Here is a 17,047-nt window from a genome sequence, read left to right on the forward strand (position 1 = left end):
TTTTCTCTCAAGATCCTGCCAATGAAAGAGGTAGTTTCAACTTCTAGAAATAATTGTATCATTATACAAGTATCAAATTTTATTATAACCAGAATTCATCTTTGTTATTTCTTATCACTCCCTGTTTGAGAGAAAGATTTTCAGTGTATTTTACACCTAGTTCTAACCACAAAGGAAGCACATAAATGTCCATAAAGATGTTGAAATCTGGCCATGGTTTTAGGGAAGGGCAGGGGAAACAGCCAGGTAAGAAAACACTAAGCGTTATTTTAACCCACTACTCTCAACCAGCTTTTAAAAATTTAAATTAGAATATATTAAGATGTAGAGGACTAAGCATGAGATCAAATAGATTTATCTATTAAACCTTGTATTCATTCATTCATTCATTCATTCATTCATTCTTCTTGGTCCTCCATCATGACTTGGGCCCCCCATGAGGGGACTGGGGGCAGGATTCACAGCTTTATTAAAGCAAAAATGAAACAACGTGTTTATTAATATAAGAATAACACTAGTGCTTCATGCATTTCTCCAAGTTTGAACTGTTTAAAAAGTATTGAAAAGACCTTGAGGTAGCCCAAATTCAGTAATTTTTAAGTTCAAATAAAGAAACACATACAAACACCACTATATTCAAGTTAGTCAAATCCCAAGCAAATAAACTCTAATCTACTTTTGAACTGGTATACTTTCTTCCTTAGTAAGAAAATGAACTAGTTCAGTTTCTAAAAGTCATGATGTACTTATACATGTAACTTCCCCACTACAGGTGAGGAAGAAGATATTAAAACAATGTAACTTTAATTTTGTGATTAGTAATTTTTGATTTAGGGTATCTCAAGAAAAGTCATCAGTAGGCTCTGTTCCTTACTGCAGCAAGTAAACTATAACATGATATACTATTAAATCTTGCAATGAAGGTACTTTTAATTACTTTATCAATAAATAAATATTAATTAATCAGCTCATGTTCCTTAAGACAGAACATCTTAAAAGTGACCTTCATTTTGGAGTAATCTCCATAACACTGGCTTTCAGTTTTCTTCATATAGGACAACATCTAAATAAAAAGCAAAATTCCCTTAATGAACTCTACTCTACTCTTCTTCCTTGATACTTGGCTCATACTTGTCCCAATACTTCTGTGGCCACTTCTTGTTTGTTTGCATTTTTTAACTCATTAGTTCACTTACCCAAAATACAGATTTTACACACACCATAAAAGTACAAATAAAACAAGAAATATCATGAAAAAATAAGATGGATTGTCTTTCACATCCATTTTATTGATAATTCATGAACCCTTCACAGAAGAAGCCTCAAACTGGTCATACATACATTCATTTAAATTTCAAATGTTAACTATGTTTAAAGCATTGGGCTGAATATTAAACATATAACAGAAGTCATGAAGAATGACACAAATTCCTTCACACCAAGGGAGCTTAACTCAATTTTTCAACTGATGCAAGACAATCGCAAAAGAGTTTTTGTTTTAATTTAAAACTGTGAAGAAATCTTCAAAATCACATTAAGTACTTTTATAATCATTTTAGAAAGTAGTCCTTAAACCTATAAAACAACGGAAACATCATAATTCAAATTAACTAAAAAGTAGACCTATTTAATGAAATGTGTAGACCAAAAAGAAAAACAAAATAGTGGTGTATTTAAATGAATAATAATTATATTTCTTCACTTTTATTTAGATTGCCTTATAATTAGTCTCATGCTTATTCTTTACTCATAACATTTCCTTCCTTTAAAACCAGCTGTTATAAACACCCAGCCAAACATGCAATACTTAAGAAAATTTTTATAAAGTCATAAAAATCCTAAAAAACAAAATTCGACTTAGCAAGTCTCCACACTGTTACAACTCAAGGTCAGGACTCTGCTTACTGAAAGGAGGGAAAGGACAACAGTGAGCACAGAAGCAATGGAAGCAACGACAAAACAAACACGAAACCCTCACAGATGAAGAAAAGCTACAAATCAGGGAATCAAATCACCCTGAAAATATTGCCATTTTCATTTTTAAACAGTGCAATTATAGAAAAACAGAAAACGATCAGGCAATTTATCATTTCTTTTTTTAAATGTGTGGTAATGATCAAGAGACCTGTCTTTAGACTTCAGTGTAGCAATCAATTAAAAAATATTATCGTAAAATAACTGCTTTGCTTTCAACTGTTTTTAAAAGGGGGGGTGGCATGTTCATTTTTAAAATAAAGAGATAAGTGAGAATGTATTTCGTCAGAGTCATATCTTAAAAAGGAGGAGGGAAAAGTGTGGAGCAGAAACAATAAGAGACTAAAATATCTACTACAATAGTATGTTATCTACCACAAATTCAGAAAACATATTTAACAGTGACAGGAAAATTATTCGCCTATATCACATAACCTTGTTATCTTGGTTTTCTCAATGGTTAAATGAAGATTCTAGAAGAGATCATATCTGAATTCCAGTCCTTTCATCTAGTCCCACATGATTTTCCAAACCCTTTAAAAGGAAAGCCCCTTCACTACTTCTAAATGTCCTCCTTAAGTCTTTGACAGAGATGCCACATAATATGAAAATTTTAACAAAACTCAAAGGGACAATAACAATAAAAGCACAACCTTTTATGGTAAAGCAAAACATGCCCATGTTCCTTTACAAAGAAAAGAAGTTTTGTCGTAATTCAAAGTCATAATAACCAAAGAGCTGCCTACAACTGGGCTCCTAGAAGCATCCAATAAATACAAATAATGAGCATCCAATAAATACACATAATAATTAACAAAACATTCTAGACAGATTTCATACTAAAAAGTAAAACTAGGTTTGTTTTTTAAAAAGTACTTTCATGACTAAAAAAAATAAACTTGTATGAGAAAAAACAAAAGGAGTTACACAAAGATTAAGACTCAGTTTGTGAATCAAGTCTCCAAGAGCTCACTTGCTTCCAACACTAATTCGTTCAAAAACAAGTATTTCAAGAATGAATAAGACCAAAATTAAAATGCTACAGTTCTTCTACAGTATGTAGTAACATAAAACAAAAACATGTACCACAAATTGCCTACTACCCTGCGCTAAAGAAATGTATTACTCCATCTTTCTATTCTGCCCTTCCCTCAAAATTACTAGATCTTAAAATAGAGTCACTACCCAATCTAATTCCTAGAGCAGCAAATTATTAAAAATTTAAATGAAAACCACTTTCTTCTTTAGGATAAGAATGGTTCTTAAAAACTGAATCAACTGAGAGTCATCATTTATTATATCCTAGAGGGAATGCGGGATTTTAAGTCTTATTAGTAAATTCATTCTGTGAAAATTTGTCCTGCAAAAGAATTAAGGGGCCTTCAGTGTATAACTATTCTTAAAAGTCTTTAAAACAGAAAGAAAAGTTATTTCTCAACACTTCAAAAAGTATGCTCAGTTTCCCAAGGAAATTAAGAAACATTACAGTCTAAAATTTAAAAATTACTGAGTTCAGAATAAAATTCATTGGAAATTACAAATATACTGAACATCAGTAAGACACAAAGAGGCCTTAAAATAAAAATATATATTAATTTTATATATCAATTATTAAATAAAATTAGTTTAAGAATGGTAAAAAATAAATGTTTTATTTTCCACACCAAATAATCTTACCTGAATCATTTTGCTGTTAAAAAACTCAAGATACTGATTTCATTTTTCATCTGGTCCTGTCAACGATGCTATGACAGGCCCTGCAGGAAGCAGCAAAAGATCAATGATGGAGTACAGATATTATGTGTTTCCATGATCAACTTTTGTTATGGAAAAGGATATCCATATAGTAGTTGAAACTTAGCAAATACTGAAAGTGTCTCAAAAGGTTTGTCCGTGTACATAATATTCTTATTTTTTTAACTTGGTAGTTTTAAAATGTTTATTCTTAATAACTTCTTTTCCAAAAATTTTAAAACGATAGTGAAGCATATATGTGAAATTTTAAAGAATCGTTTTTATCCTGATGAGCACTGATAAGAAAATAATAGTACACAATGGTAAATAAAAAATCTTGATTGAAAAAATTAAATGTTTAAACATGTGAGAATGATTCTTTTGATATTTAGAGATAATTATTTTAATCTTATTTCCCATAATTACCATAATCACCAATAAATCACCAACTAGTCACAATTTAATCAAAATAAGATTTAATAGAACTTTCTTACAAACAGTAACTTAGAATCAAATAATTATTGGTAATACTGGTAAAATTCCTCAAGAAAAGTATGTTACAAAAAAAATCTGTACAAACTCTAAAACTTAATTCCTCTTGGATAACTGACAAGTTACATTCAATGGATATGAAAAAGTTCTAATTAGTAACACTAATAGTAAGTCAAAACTATAAAACTGCTTCACAAAGACTCCAAATTATATTCTGAATTATTTTAAGAGTGTATAGTATCTTGTAAGATTTAATTGACATTTTTACCTTAGGAACTGTTTTCCATTCAATGGCCAATTAATAAACAGGACAGTGATGAGATACCTACATTAATTGGGAATACTATTAGAACACACATGAAACTCCTATATATGTCATGGCAGTGTACTGTAAGTCAATATGTCAAACCAATTAAGAAATTTAAAATATAAATGAATGGCAGACTAATGATTATATTTAATCAAATTTTAATTTACTTGTAATCAAATGTGGTAAAGAATCATTCAACAGCAAATCCTACATTAAGTTGCAACACCCTAAAAACATTTTTAACATGTTATACTTGTCTTATTTGTTGGAAAACTTCAAAATACTCAGCACAGTTTGCTTGCTAAAGCCTCTAACGTGCTAAAAAGATACCACTTACTTTTGAATGGGTTATTTGCCCAATAAAAATACATAAACAAATGTTAATCTAAGACAAGACAAAAAGAACAATGTACTTCCACTTATTTCTCCTCCCTGAAGATTTGAAATATATTTTCAAATATATTGGAATAGGAAAATTTTAATTCTTCTGACCTATCGTTGTTTTATTTTTGCTTCTATACCTAAAGCCCCCATCTTCTTTTTATGTGGATTCTTTCAGATTTATGAAAATTATTTTAGTTTCAAATATATGCACTTCAAAAAAGTGAAAAAGCTGATGACCTATCTTGAAAGAACAGGATGAAAAAATGAAACTTTCACCAACCCGGGCATCAGAAAGTGCTCACTGAAAAGCACTGCTTCATTTCTTGCATGTTGCATTTTATGCCATGACACTTCAGTCTCCGAGGGTCGGGTTAATTAAGCTCCACAGCAGCTGCAGTGCAATGTGAGACACACACCGCTGCGGTTCCCACCAGTCCAGTCCAATTACCTGTAGTATTCCAGCACTGGACAAGTGACAACCAACCTCTTCTCTCTAGTCACTTGCTCCCACTCGTCTACTGATAAATGTTATAACAAACTAACCTCTTTTTGGAAAGGACTGCAAAGCTGAATGCACCTGCTGCAGGCTGCAATGATGAGTCCCAGAGAGATGTTTGTCAGTCAGATCTCTGCAGATGTTGTTTAACTTTATGCTAGAGCTGTATCCAAAGATGGAAATGAGATGGCAATCAAGCACAAATCTCCCACCCTCATTTCCCCAATTTTATTTTGAAAAGCTGCACTTGCTCATAAAAGTTGTGCTTTAAAACATAGGTCCACTAAACTGCAAACAACTAAGGCTAAACTCTACGGTAAGAAAAATGTTATATTAAGTGCTGAATTTTAGTCAACAAGTGGCATAACTGTGTTCAATAAATGTTATTTGTGTCACTTAAGAGCTTTAAAATCATAATTCCCTTAAATCAGAGCAAAAGAACTATAACACAGGCAAGTCTTTAATTGGCGGTTTGCTGTTCGGGTTTTTAGTGACACCACATACTCCTTATAGTTCCCAAGACACAGATCATTATTCCTCTTTGTATATTATAAAGAACATCTTTAATACACAAATATTGAACTATTTCACCAACTGTGTTCACTATTTTTGTTCCTGAAATCCTTTGGGGATGACATCTGCAAGACAATGTTGTTAGACGTATTGTATTCCCTTACAACGTCACAAATTTTAAATTAGCTGATTTTCCAAAATCCAGAAGGCTTCAAACACCAAATTGTAATTTTGTTATGTTGTTGATGAAAACACTGATACTATAAATTAATGATGTTCTATAACTCACTAAATGGACTGTAGAAGATATAACATCAGGATGAAATTAAATAGCTAAGATTTTTAAAGGTAATTCAATCTAAAAATCCCATGCCACAAAAACATTTGCTTATATAAGTATAAAAACTATCTTTCGGAACCAAGTTTAATATAGGTTGTGCTATGCCAGTAATATTCCTTCACATATTAAGATTTCCTATTGCTTAAAGTGAGAAAGAATTAAAACTGTAGCAAATTTTCAGAGAGATATTAATATCTAAGTGCGAGATTATGGTTTCTCCTTCAACTGAGGATATAGAGAGATAAAATATAAAATAACCCACAACAGTTAAGTAGTATGACAAATATAAATATTACAACTTTAATAAAGAAAAACATGTTATCTGTCAGCAACTATCATACTTAAATCAAAGGTATAGAACAGTGTAATGATAACTATCCTATTAAACTGAACAATACTGGAAATTAAACTATTTGATTTTGTACTTCTTACAATTCTATTTATCTACTAAGTCTGGCTTAAAATATATACCAATAAATTTCTAAAATACTTTTAGTCTAAGATCAAAGAGTACAGACTGTAACTTTTAGAAGCCATAACAAAAGTATTCATAGTATACTGCTAATATCATAATACTCTTCCTTCAACAATGTAAACAAAAGAAGTTATCTAGTTTAAACTTCATTAACTCTTATGATTTAAAAAAAAAAAAAAGATTATTTTTATACAATCCCAATTCTAAAGGTTAAATTGGCCACTGAATTTTCACCATGTCAAAATTAAGGCAGTCTGAAATATTTCCTTTACTAAAAAAAAAAATTCACTTACATTCAGCTATTTCATGATTTTTTACAATGAAACATAGAAATGGTTTATGATTTTTTAAAAGCATTAGCTAAGTTGGACAGTGATAAAATTAAAATATAATAAATCTAGGAATAATAAGTTCAAATTTTAATGTAAGGACCACAGAAGTAAACAGTAAATATTAATTATGATACAATATTTAACCACAAATAGAAAAAATATATAAAATACACACAAACATATGCCAAGATTATAGTGAAAGATTCCTATTTGATTGATATAATGAATATCTCCAGTGTCATATAAAAGAATAAAAATAGGTGCACTATGAAGTGTTCTAAAATTTAAGCCATACGAAAATATTTATTTTATACATACTCTACTATTCTAAACCAGTAAGTTTTTCCAGTTACCTACCCAAATCACTCATTAAATAATGTTAACAGATAAAATCAATTTATTTGTTAACAAAAACTAAATACACCTTTAGATGTGAATTAAAAGAAGAAAAGAACACTACCACCATTCTGAAAATAAATACAGCAACATAGTCCCCCAAATGAGAAAGCTGTTTTTTACTATATGGCAACACCTTTGAGTAACCTAATTATTAAAATAATATGTAAATACATCAAATTAGATTGCTTTAATCAAGTAAGAAAAAATATATATATCCATCAACCACCAGTAATAAGTTGGTATTCGGTAAAATTTCAATTTTTTAAAATAGATAAATGAATTACACAGCACAACAAAAAGTAAATCTATTTGTAGGCCTTTTTTTCCTGATTACAGTAACTGAAAAATGCACTTTACAATCTTCATCATACAGTTCCCCAAATTATTTTATTTAGTACATGACATGCTGAAATACACAATGCAACAATACAGTACAACAAATTCTCAATTCATATTAATTAATGTGTAAAGAGTGCTTTTTTCATTTCAACCATAAATATAAAACATTACTCAGAAAGGCAGGGTTGCTTAAGAACTTTTAAAAATATAACCTGAGCAAAAATAAAAACAATAAATATGATAACTATGAGATTATATAGGTTATACTAAAAACAATGCATATATCATTTGCATTGAAATTTATTAAAACGTCCCCAAAGTATATCTGTATTCTGCGTGTGTGTGTGTGTGTGTGTGTACCCTGAAGAAAGTTTTTGTTAAATATAGCAGTATTTTATCTAAACCTTTTGAATAGTTACATTCTGTTTCAAAATTTAGCTAATTTGAAAAAATCCATTAGATTACAACTAAAGTACACCTTCACCAAATATCTATCTCATCAAATGAGAAACAGAAAAATGCTTCATGAAATAAAGATCAGGCATATTCATTCCAATAGAATAAAGAGTCATAAATACATATATGAAACACACAAAAATGCACTTCTGAATTATTACATAATCCTACAAGCAAGTCTTTATAACTTGGCGATATAAATAAAACCTTTAAATTTAGTTTATCTGAGATGAGCACAGTAAGTATGCCTTAAGTATATCAGTATATCTAAGTAAAAGAAGTTGAAAGGTGCCGAGAGGTTGTTATGCTGAAGAATATCAGGACCTTAGATAATTCCACAGGCTTGTGGTCAAGTGTAAACAGGAAGACTATTACAATTAAAGTCTACCAGAAGAAGAAAGATGCATCTGTCCAAACAGGTAATAATCTAGTTAAAATGTTATTAAAATACAAAGTGTTCAGAATTATTAAAGCTTCTTATAAATTACAAGACTTTATTTATCCTTAAAATTGATTCCATAGTATGTGATTGTTTTCCACCTGTTACAGGCAGAGTATAAGCCTTCTTTTATCCAGACATTTCAACTCACATTTGATCAGGTTACGTCACTACATACACACAAATTTGTTCAACACATTCCAGTTTTCCTTTTTAAAAAAAAAAGGATATTCTTGTTCTATACAAATAACATGACTCAGAACTATAAATAAAATAACCAATTTCAATGTAATAAGAAAAAACACACCACTAAGTGGACTAAGAACAAAAGATCTAATTCTTGGTGTACCCCTTCCAAACCACTAAAAGTAAACTATATTCAAATGAAAAGGCATTTAATTTACTATTTGGAATATCCTTGATAAACACCAATTTTCTAAAACAACCCTGAACATCTGATACCACCTCATGTATAATGCAAAAAAGCTATTTCATTTTCACCTACTGAAAGTGAATATAATTAACCATTGCAGTCTTTTCTTAGAACTATCATGTTATTAACTCTGCAATCAAGCTCTTTTGAGTGCTTTTATTTGTATTAAGGGTTTTCAGTTCCAATTTGATTTTTTTCCTTTATAATATATCTTTTAAATATATGAATATCAATATATTAGCAAACTTTCTTAATGCATATGGTAAGTTTCAGAGACAAGTAAAGCCACCTGCAAAACTACACTCACAGGAAACAAACTTTCAAAGGACAGCATATCTAATAGATTACCTTTTAGTTTAATAAATTAAATGTTTACCAAATATAACTACACTTAACTCATATAACTAAATTATAGTTTCAACCATTCTAAAACCGTCTTAACCAGCATAATGGTCCATTTTCTACCAGCAAGTGATTGGCTATGAAAAAGAAATCCTCCAAATGTTCTGCTTATATTCATGCCAGATGTCTTTGCTGTATTAAAGAACTATTACTGAATTAGATCACTGAAAGCAAATCAGCTTTTCTTTTCCACCAGGAAAAAATTATTAGTAGTATCGGTTCCCCTCAGCACTGAATAAATATTTTTATAACCATAAAGATAAAAAACCCAAAACAATGGCAGAAGCTACATCTAAGTAAAAGCCAATCAGTTCGTGTTTTATCTAGGAGATACACTAGTCAATTATGGAGTTTTTCCAGTTAAACTTAAAGTCCATATATTGAGAAGCAAAATGACTTTTAAAAAGAAGAAAGATGAACATGCAGAACTGTGTAACACCTGAAATTTAAAAGGCACACTGAAACGTACAAAAAAAATATTATATCACCTAGAAAACTTGCCATATTCTTATGGGTTACAGTACCAAGCAAACTGTTAACATATTTTAATCAAATACAGCTCTTAAGTAACAACATTTTGAAGCATTATTTCACTTCTTACATAATATATTTTCTCGTCACAATTACATTAAAAACACAATATTTTAAAAATCCGAAGAGGCAGCACTTGTCCTCTTTACTTCACTCCAGGGCCAACAAACAAAGCAATGAAGCAGAAAGAGGTACATAATGGATTTAGAAGTAAATGGTCCATTCTTTAAGAAGGCTTCCTACCCCCTCTTCTGAATTCACTCTAGACTAATTGTCATTACAATGATGTCTGAAAACTTCAGAAGATCCCTATTTCCTGATGCCAGCTGTCAAGGATTCTATCTTTAAATTTCAGAGATTTCAGAGGGTTTTTTTTTCCTCTTTTTTCCCCCAATTAGAAAGTATTTCGAAATACACAGAAGATTCATCTCGCAATTGGTCTAAATTACAGACACAGTATATCTATTCTAGAAAAAAAGACAATCAACAATGGAAATAGTCTTTATGAATTTCCACAAACATTCTAATACAGCAAATACATAAATAAAATAAAGTCTACACTATTAAGAATTTCTTTCAATACAGCACACAACACACGAAGAGCTTCTCTTTCTTTCCTTGGGGATTTATCAAAAAATCTCTTCACCATTGCACCTACCTGGGTAAAAATCTTTGGACTTAGACAGCTTGATGGTGGCTCCAGTTTCTTTTTGCAACTGAACAATTGTCTGTCCTCCCTTCCCAATTATAGATCCAGCAGCATAACTAGGTATGAGAACCTTTAGAAAATACTGGCCGTCTTCTGAAAAATGCAAAGAAATATACTTTGTTAACATGATGGTTTAAACTTTGCATCCCCTCTCCACCCTCAAGAAAGAAAAACAGCAATTAGAACATTAGGCATAAAGCAGCAGAAAATATGGGGTTAAATTTTTTTAAAGAACAAAAATCAGCCAATTACACTTAAAACTCAGTATGTACAAATGTTTCCCATTTTGTAAGATTTATATTTTCAAACTTGGAATTAAAATCTAAACATGTTCTATTATTTTGCAGCACTGTAGAACTGATGACTAAATTCCAGTTGTTATTCAAAACATGGAAGTCTTCCAATTCTATCTGTGGTTACTATGGTAAAACGAAATGAACTGACCCTTTAACAAAACTTCAGAGATTTATAAAATGACAAACCTGCTCTTAACATACTGCAAAACAAATAAAAGGAATGTAAATGGTGATGAACTATATTTGTTTGACATTAGCAAACACATAAGGACTACAATTAGCCATTGCAAACATCCTACTTAAAGTATGCAAAACAACCATCCTCCCACCAAATAACCCACCCAAACTGTAGGGTGTATTCCAAGCCTTCAATAACTGCCAGGAAATAACTCAAAGTGATTTGAACTGGCAAATCTAACTAATCCTGGTGTATTTCTTCAGCACTTCTTAGTCTACCATGATCTCCTCTAAGCTCATTAATTAAACGACCTTAAGAAGAATTTTGCCAATGCTAAAAAGCTTAGGAGTCATTTATATCAAATACACTTAAACATGACCGAACAGAGAATGTTCCTTCTTCTCCAAAATTACTACAGTATTTAAAACGGAGAGGGGTTAGATGATCCAAGAAAGAGTTAAATGAAATGTTTTAAAAAATAGAGCCAACTCCATAAACTTTTAATTTCCGTCAAACTGATCATGTCTCAAATAGGAAACACCCCGGAAAATCCAGCTTCCTCATATGAATGAATGTTCCAAATTTTGCGGGTGTGCCATTCGCAAGACCCCCATCCGTCTCTAATGTACATGCTGTAGATAAATTCACCTCTGCCTCGATGCATTGGGTGCATTGTTAAGATGACTCCAGTGCAAATGAAGAAGCGATACCGGTCCCGTTATAACTCATCTTCCCAGGAAGCGCAGGATGTTAACTAACAAGTCACAGTACCAGACACCCCCACCCTCCTATGCACACCGCGGAAGACAAATCAATGAGATATTTGCACCGACAATGTAAGTGCGGTAAGAGCATGCACTCATCAAGATTTTGCATACTACTTGTGGCCCGAAGCAAGGGGATGGAGAGAGACAAACTCTCAGGTGCCCCAATCATTTGCTCTCCGCTACCCAAGTGCCATTTATTTATTTATTTTATCAGACTGTTAAATGCAGCGCGCATCTTCGGGCGGCCGTCACCTCACTCGGGGGTCATCCTCCTCCTCCTTCACGGACCCCTCTGACCAGGTCTAGGATATTTAAATGGTCAGCCTTTCGACCGATTAAATGGAAAGATAGGTCTATTCCGAAAAATCGGTCGCCATTTTGATGAATGATAAACACAGAAATGGAAATGTGTCCGGGACGGCGAGGTGCGGGGCAGGTGCAGGGGAGGGGGCGCGGGGCAGGGGCGCGGGAGCCGCCGGGTTCGGGCTGGAGGTGCCCGGGCCGCGGGAGGGAGGGAGGGAGGGCGGCGGGAGGGAGGGAGGCAGGGGCGGGCGGCGGGGGATGGGGCCAGCGGGGAGGTGGAAGCGATACCCACCGCCCGTATTGGTCCTCTTGGTGCTGCCGGCTTCAGGGGGGGCTTCCAGAGGCCTTTTCCGCGAGTCCGGCGGGTCCAGGTCTATGGGAACCCCAGTGTGGGTCCCGTTCTGCTGGATGGGAGCTGCCGCCATCATGTTTGCAGTTTCTGCCGCTGCTACGGGGAGAAGGTTCTCCCTTTTGTTTTGGCTTTTTCTTTCTTTCTTTCTTTTCTTTTCTTTTCTTTCTTTCCCTTTTTTTTTTTTTTTTTTTTTTTTGCGTTTGGGGTTTCTTAAGGTTTTTTTTTTTTCTTTTTTTTTTTTTTAATTGGAGCAATAGAAATCTCTACGAAAAAAAGCTATGTTGCTGGTTTGTTCTCACTGGGGAGGGGGCAGGGCTGAGGAGCAGCTGCAGTGCAGTGTCAGAAAGGAGACAGGGGAATGGAGGGGGTGTGAGAGACGGAGGGTGAAAGAAGGAGAAGAAAGGAGAGGGGGAGAGAGTGGAGAAGGGAGAGGGGCGAGTGAATGAGCGGGAGGAGGGGAGCGGGGAGGACGGGCAGAGGGAGTGGGAGAGCGCGAGGGCTGGCGGGGCGCGGGGAGAAGCCGAGGAGGAGGGGAGAGTGAGGGAAAGAGTGAATGAGCAGGAGGAGGGGAAGGAGGTGGATGCGGAGAGAGGAGCGAGCGGCGGAGGAGGGCAGGAGCCGGGAAGGAGCGCGGCGGTCCCCGCGCCGCGCTAGCGCTGCGCTCGCTCCCGCTGCTGGTGCTGCCGCCGCCGCCGCTGCCGGAGCGCTTCTGCCGTTGCCTGGGCTGCTCGGCGCTGCTGCTGCTGCTGCTGCTGCTGCTGCTGCTGCCGCCGCCGGGTCTCGCTCATTATTTCTCCCGCTTGTGGGGGGGCTGGCGGGGAGGGAGGGGGATGGCTGCGAGGGGAGGGTAGTGAGGGGTTGAGTTCGTAGACTCCCACACACTTCGCGCTCGGGTCCTTGCCTCTCAGCAGCGCCGCCGCCGCCGCCGCCGCCGCCTCCCAGCGCCGAAGCCTCAGCCTGCGGGGGCGGAGGGGCCGAGTTGGGGGGGACGGACCTGTGAGTGTGTCTGCGCGCGCGGGCTGGGCGCGTGCGCGGGGGCGCGCGCCGGCGGCGGGGGGCGGGGGCGGGGGCTAGGGCGCTCCCGTGGGAAGGGTGGGGGTGAAAGGTTGCGGGTCCCCGGCAACACGGCTCAGGCAAACGTAAGCGGCTTGTCGCAGAAACCGAGGGGTCCAAGAAACGCGCTAGGCTGGAAGGCGGGAAGCAGGGATTACTGACAGCGGTGCCAGCCAATAAAGTGGAAATGTGAGAAAGGCTCTCCAGGCCCCTTTCCAATCAGGAAACTTGGGTTTGAGAGCAAGTGAAGGGGCGGGGTGGGATCTCGGTCCAGCGGGACTGGACCGGCGACAATTTGGGCGAGTTTGGGAAGGGCACTCGAGTGACCGTTGACAACTGGTCAGACAGTGTCAAGGCTGAGGTTAGAGCCTTAACTGTATGCTCCCAGGACTTCCAGCTAGGTGCATTAGTTTTTATTTTTAAGAGTTAGGTAAAAGACGTTAGTTAACGATCTCACTCATCGGAGGTGTTCTACGGGGTAACTAATCAAGAGTATTTATTACTCGCGCTGTGTAACATCGTTGGGGAATGCATAGTGTCACTCGCCGCCTTAAATCCTTTCGGGAATAAGCCAGGGTATAAATAAATAAAGCTAAGTATGGGTCTTTCCTTCATGAGTCGCTGGTAGGCAGACTAAAGACAGGCAACAGCTGAGTGTGTACAGAAAATTAAATATTGATCGAAATATGCATATAGGAATAAAATTCATTGCGATGTGCACAGCTTACGATTTTACAGATCTTGGATATATTACGAACTTGAACCTTAACCTACAGAAAAAAGAAATCTAATGTAGCTGGAATAGACCCTGAGAGTCTGAAAAGACTCAGTTTACAGATGAGTAAACGGATTCAATGAAGTATTGTGCCCAAGGTCATCTATCAGGTTAGTAGTTTAATTAAATCAGTGTGCCAGGAAGCAGGGATAGTGGCAAAGCATGAGCTTTGGAGTCCAGAATCTTGGTTTCAGTTCCTTGCAGACCTGTTCTAAAACTGTATCTTGGGCAAATCCCTTAACGTGTTGCTACTTACAAAGTACTTACCAGGTATCGAGTGATTTACTTTACATGTGATGCTCTTTTCATGTAGTGTATCATGTAGTCATTACTGTCCCCTTTTTATGAGGATTTTAGGTTTAGAGATATTAATAACTCACCCAAAGTCACACAGGTATTAATATTGTGGTAATAATTCAAACTCGGCTCTCCCTGATTCCAAAATTCCGTCCCTTTGAATGTTGCAGTACACTAGAGCTTCAGGTTCCTTCCCACTTAAAACAGGGGCTGCACCCCTAGCTCTCACAATTCTTAGGAGTCAAATGAAATAATGTACATGGCAATGTATTATAAGATGTAATATGGTATAAACATATTCACTAGATTTCGAAAACGAGGATGCTCTTTCTCTACATTTTCCACCACAGCAGAGCAACCTGAAAGATGGCTGTAGTGCTAAGCAGACATAAGAAAGGACTTCACTGTAATTCTGTGGTATTCTAACTAAGAATACCTATATATCTGAAGCAATAATCAAAGAGAATAGAATACAGTTTAATTCCTGATAGATAGAGAAGGCAATGGAAATGAATTCCGACTCTATTACTAGCATTCTTATTGGAAGGAGCATGGATGAGGCTGGGATTTCTGGTGCTTTTAAATAATAAAAGATAGAGCTGCTGAATGAGGAAGAGAAGAACGTTTAATTTGAGAATAAAAGTTCATCCGGCGTACAAAGAACACATTTGCCTCAAGTCAGGGAAGAAGTTACACTGAGAGCTGAAAGAAAGGGGAAGCAGGTAAGTAAGTGGATATTGGTAAAGGTCTGTGAACCAGAGTCCTAAATTTTGAATATGATGTAATAGGAAACCACGACATAGCTTTCATGACCAAAATAAAGAGCTTTTGTACACAGAACTGGACATAAGAAAATGGAGATGTGATGAGAGTAAAAACAGGGTTTGGAATAAGTATGTAGTAGTCAAGATAGAAACAGGCTGACGCCAGACATGGTGCAACCAAAGTGTTTCTGAAGTGCACAAAAATATGTAAGGATGTTTTCAAATGAAAAATCCGGGCTGGGATTTAGTACTAGATTGTTTTGAAACATAAAAGATGGGGGAGAAAGATAAAGACATAGTTTAAAACTACATTACATGGAAGCTCGGGCAAAATATTCAGTAGAATGAAGTTTTGAATTGGAGAAAGACTGACTTGGAATTGGAAAATCGGCTGTTAACACATTTCTAAAAATAAAATATTTCTAAAATAGTTAAGAAAATATGTTATTGCCGTGTGTAAGTAAAATTGCCTTATAGACAAGAAGCTTACTAAGAGTCATGGTAGTGTATTTTGATGGTATGTATTTTATTCTTATTCACTTTTTCAGACTTAATATTTAAATACTACCCACAACTTTTTGGGGCCCAGAAGCAGAAGATAGCATTTTTAATGTGCATAGTGTGTTTAATAGTAACCTAGCTATGATGTCAGGAATTACAGTGACTGTCCCAATACCTGGACTCTAAGGATCAGTCACCCAAGAACTGATTTGGTCAATGAAGTTTATCAGAGATTACATTCTAATTAAGCCCCCATTCTCTAGTATATTTTGTGTGTTTTTTTTAAACTATACTTCTCCATTTCACACTTATACCTTTATCATTCTGACTAAATAGACACAAGCATTTTATCTGTTGTTTTCTGCATTTTTTTTTACCAGCAATGAAACCGAAGAAATAAAAAAAGCAGCTCCCAGTTTATTAAAAATTATTACACTTTACCTCTTATGCTACAAATAAACTGAATGGACTTTTCAAAAAATGCAGTGGAAGCATTTTACCTTTTAATTTGCTGAAAAGAAATAGATAATTTTTTAATTACCCAAGCAAGCAGCACTGCAATTTTTTTTTTTTAATCCTCACCCAAGGATATGCTTTCTCTATTGATTTTGAGAGAGAGGAAGGGAGAGAGAGAGAGAGAGAGAGAGAGAGAGAGAGAGAGATCAGTTGGCTGCCTCCTATATGCACCCCCCACCCCCACCTCCACCCCCAGGGATTGAAGCTGCAGCCTAGGTATGTGCCCTGAATGGAATCGAACCCACCACCTTTGGTGCACAGGATAACGCTCCAAACAACTGAGCCACCTGGCCAGGGTTACAGCACTGTAAATTTGATAATATTTTCTAACACCTTATTACATAAGAGAATTTGAGTGCTTCACCTTGCTAATTAGTTGATGAGTTATAAGCATCAGCAACTGTGATAGAAAATATTCGTTTAAAGAACAAAATCTCCAGGTTTTTTTATCAGCTTTCAGGAGAGGTTCTTTTCCTTCCTAAATTTT

General features: G+C 35.6%; 1 protein-coding gene across 7 annotated transcripts in view; it reads right to left on the reverse strand.

The window, feature by feature from the left end:
* NOVA1 (NOVA alternative splicing regulator 1) overlaps window positions 1-12,799 on the reverse strand; it is a 163,053-nt gene extending 150,254 nt beyond the window's left edge. For 3 of the 7 annotated variants that reach the window (XM_036264876.1, XM_036264868.1, XM_036264906.1), the window contains exons 1-2: window positions 11,881-12,386; window positions 10,708-10,851 (exon numbers count right to left, since the gene is read on the reverse strand). In XM_036264876.1, coding sequence (XP_036120769.1) covers window positions 10,708-10,851; window positions 11,881-11,905 — 169 coding nt within the window. In that variant the 5' untranslated portion in view covers window positions 11,906-12,386. Of the gene's footprint in view, window positions 1-10,707; window positions 10,852-11,202; window positions 11,399-11,880; window positions 12,387-12,594 lie in introns of those variants that run through there. The other 4 variants (XM_036264916.1, XM_036264897.1, XM_036264887.1 and 1 more) reach the window with 3 other exon arrangements.
* Between the last annotated feature and the right edge of the window lie 4,248 nt (window positions 12,800-17,047).

Source organism: Molossus molossus, unplaced genomic scaffold (assembly GCF_014108415.1).
Source record: "Molossus molossus isolate mMolMol1 unplaced genomic scaffold, mMolMol1.p scaffold_m16_p_1, whole genome shotgun sequence".
Classification (NCBI taxonomy): Eukaryota; Metazoa; Chordata; class Mammalia; order Chiroptera; family Molossidae; genus Molossus; species Molossus molossus.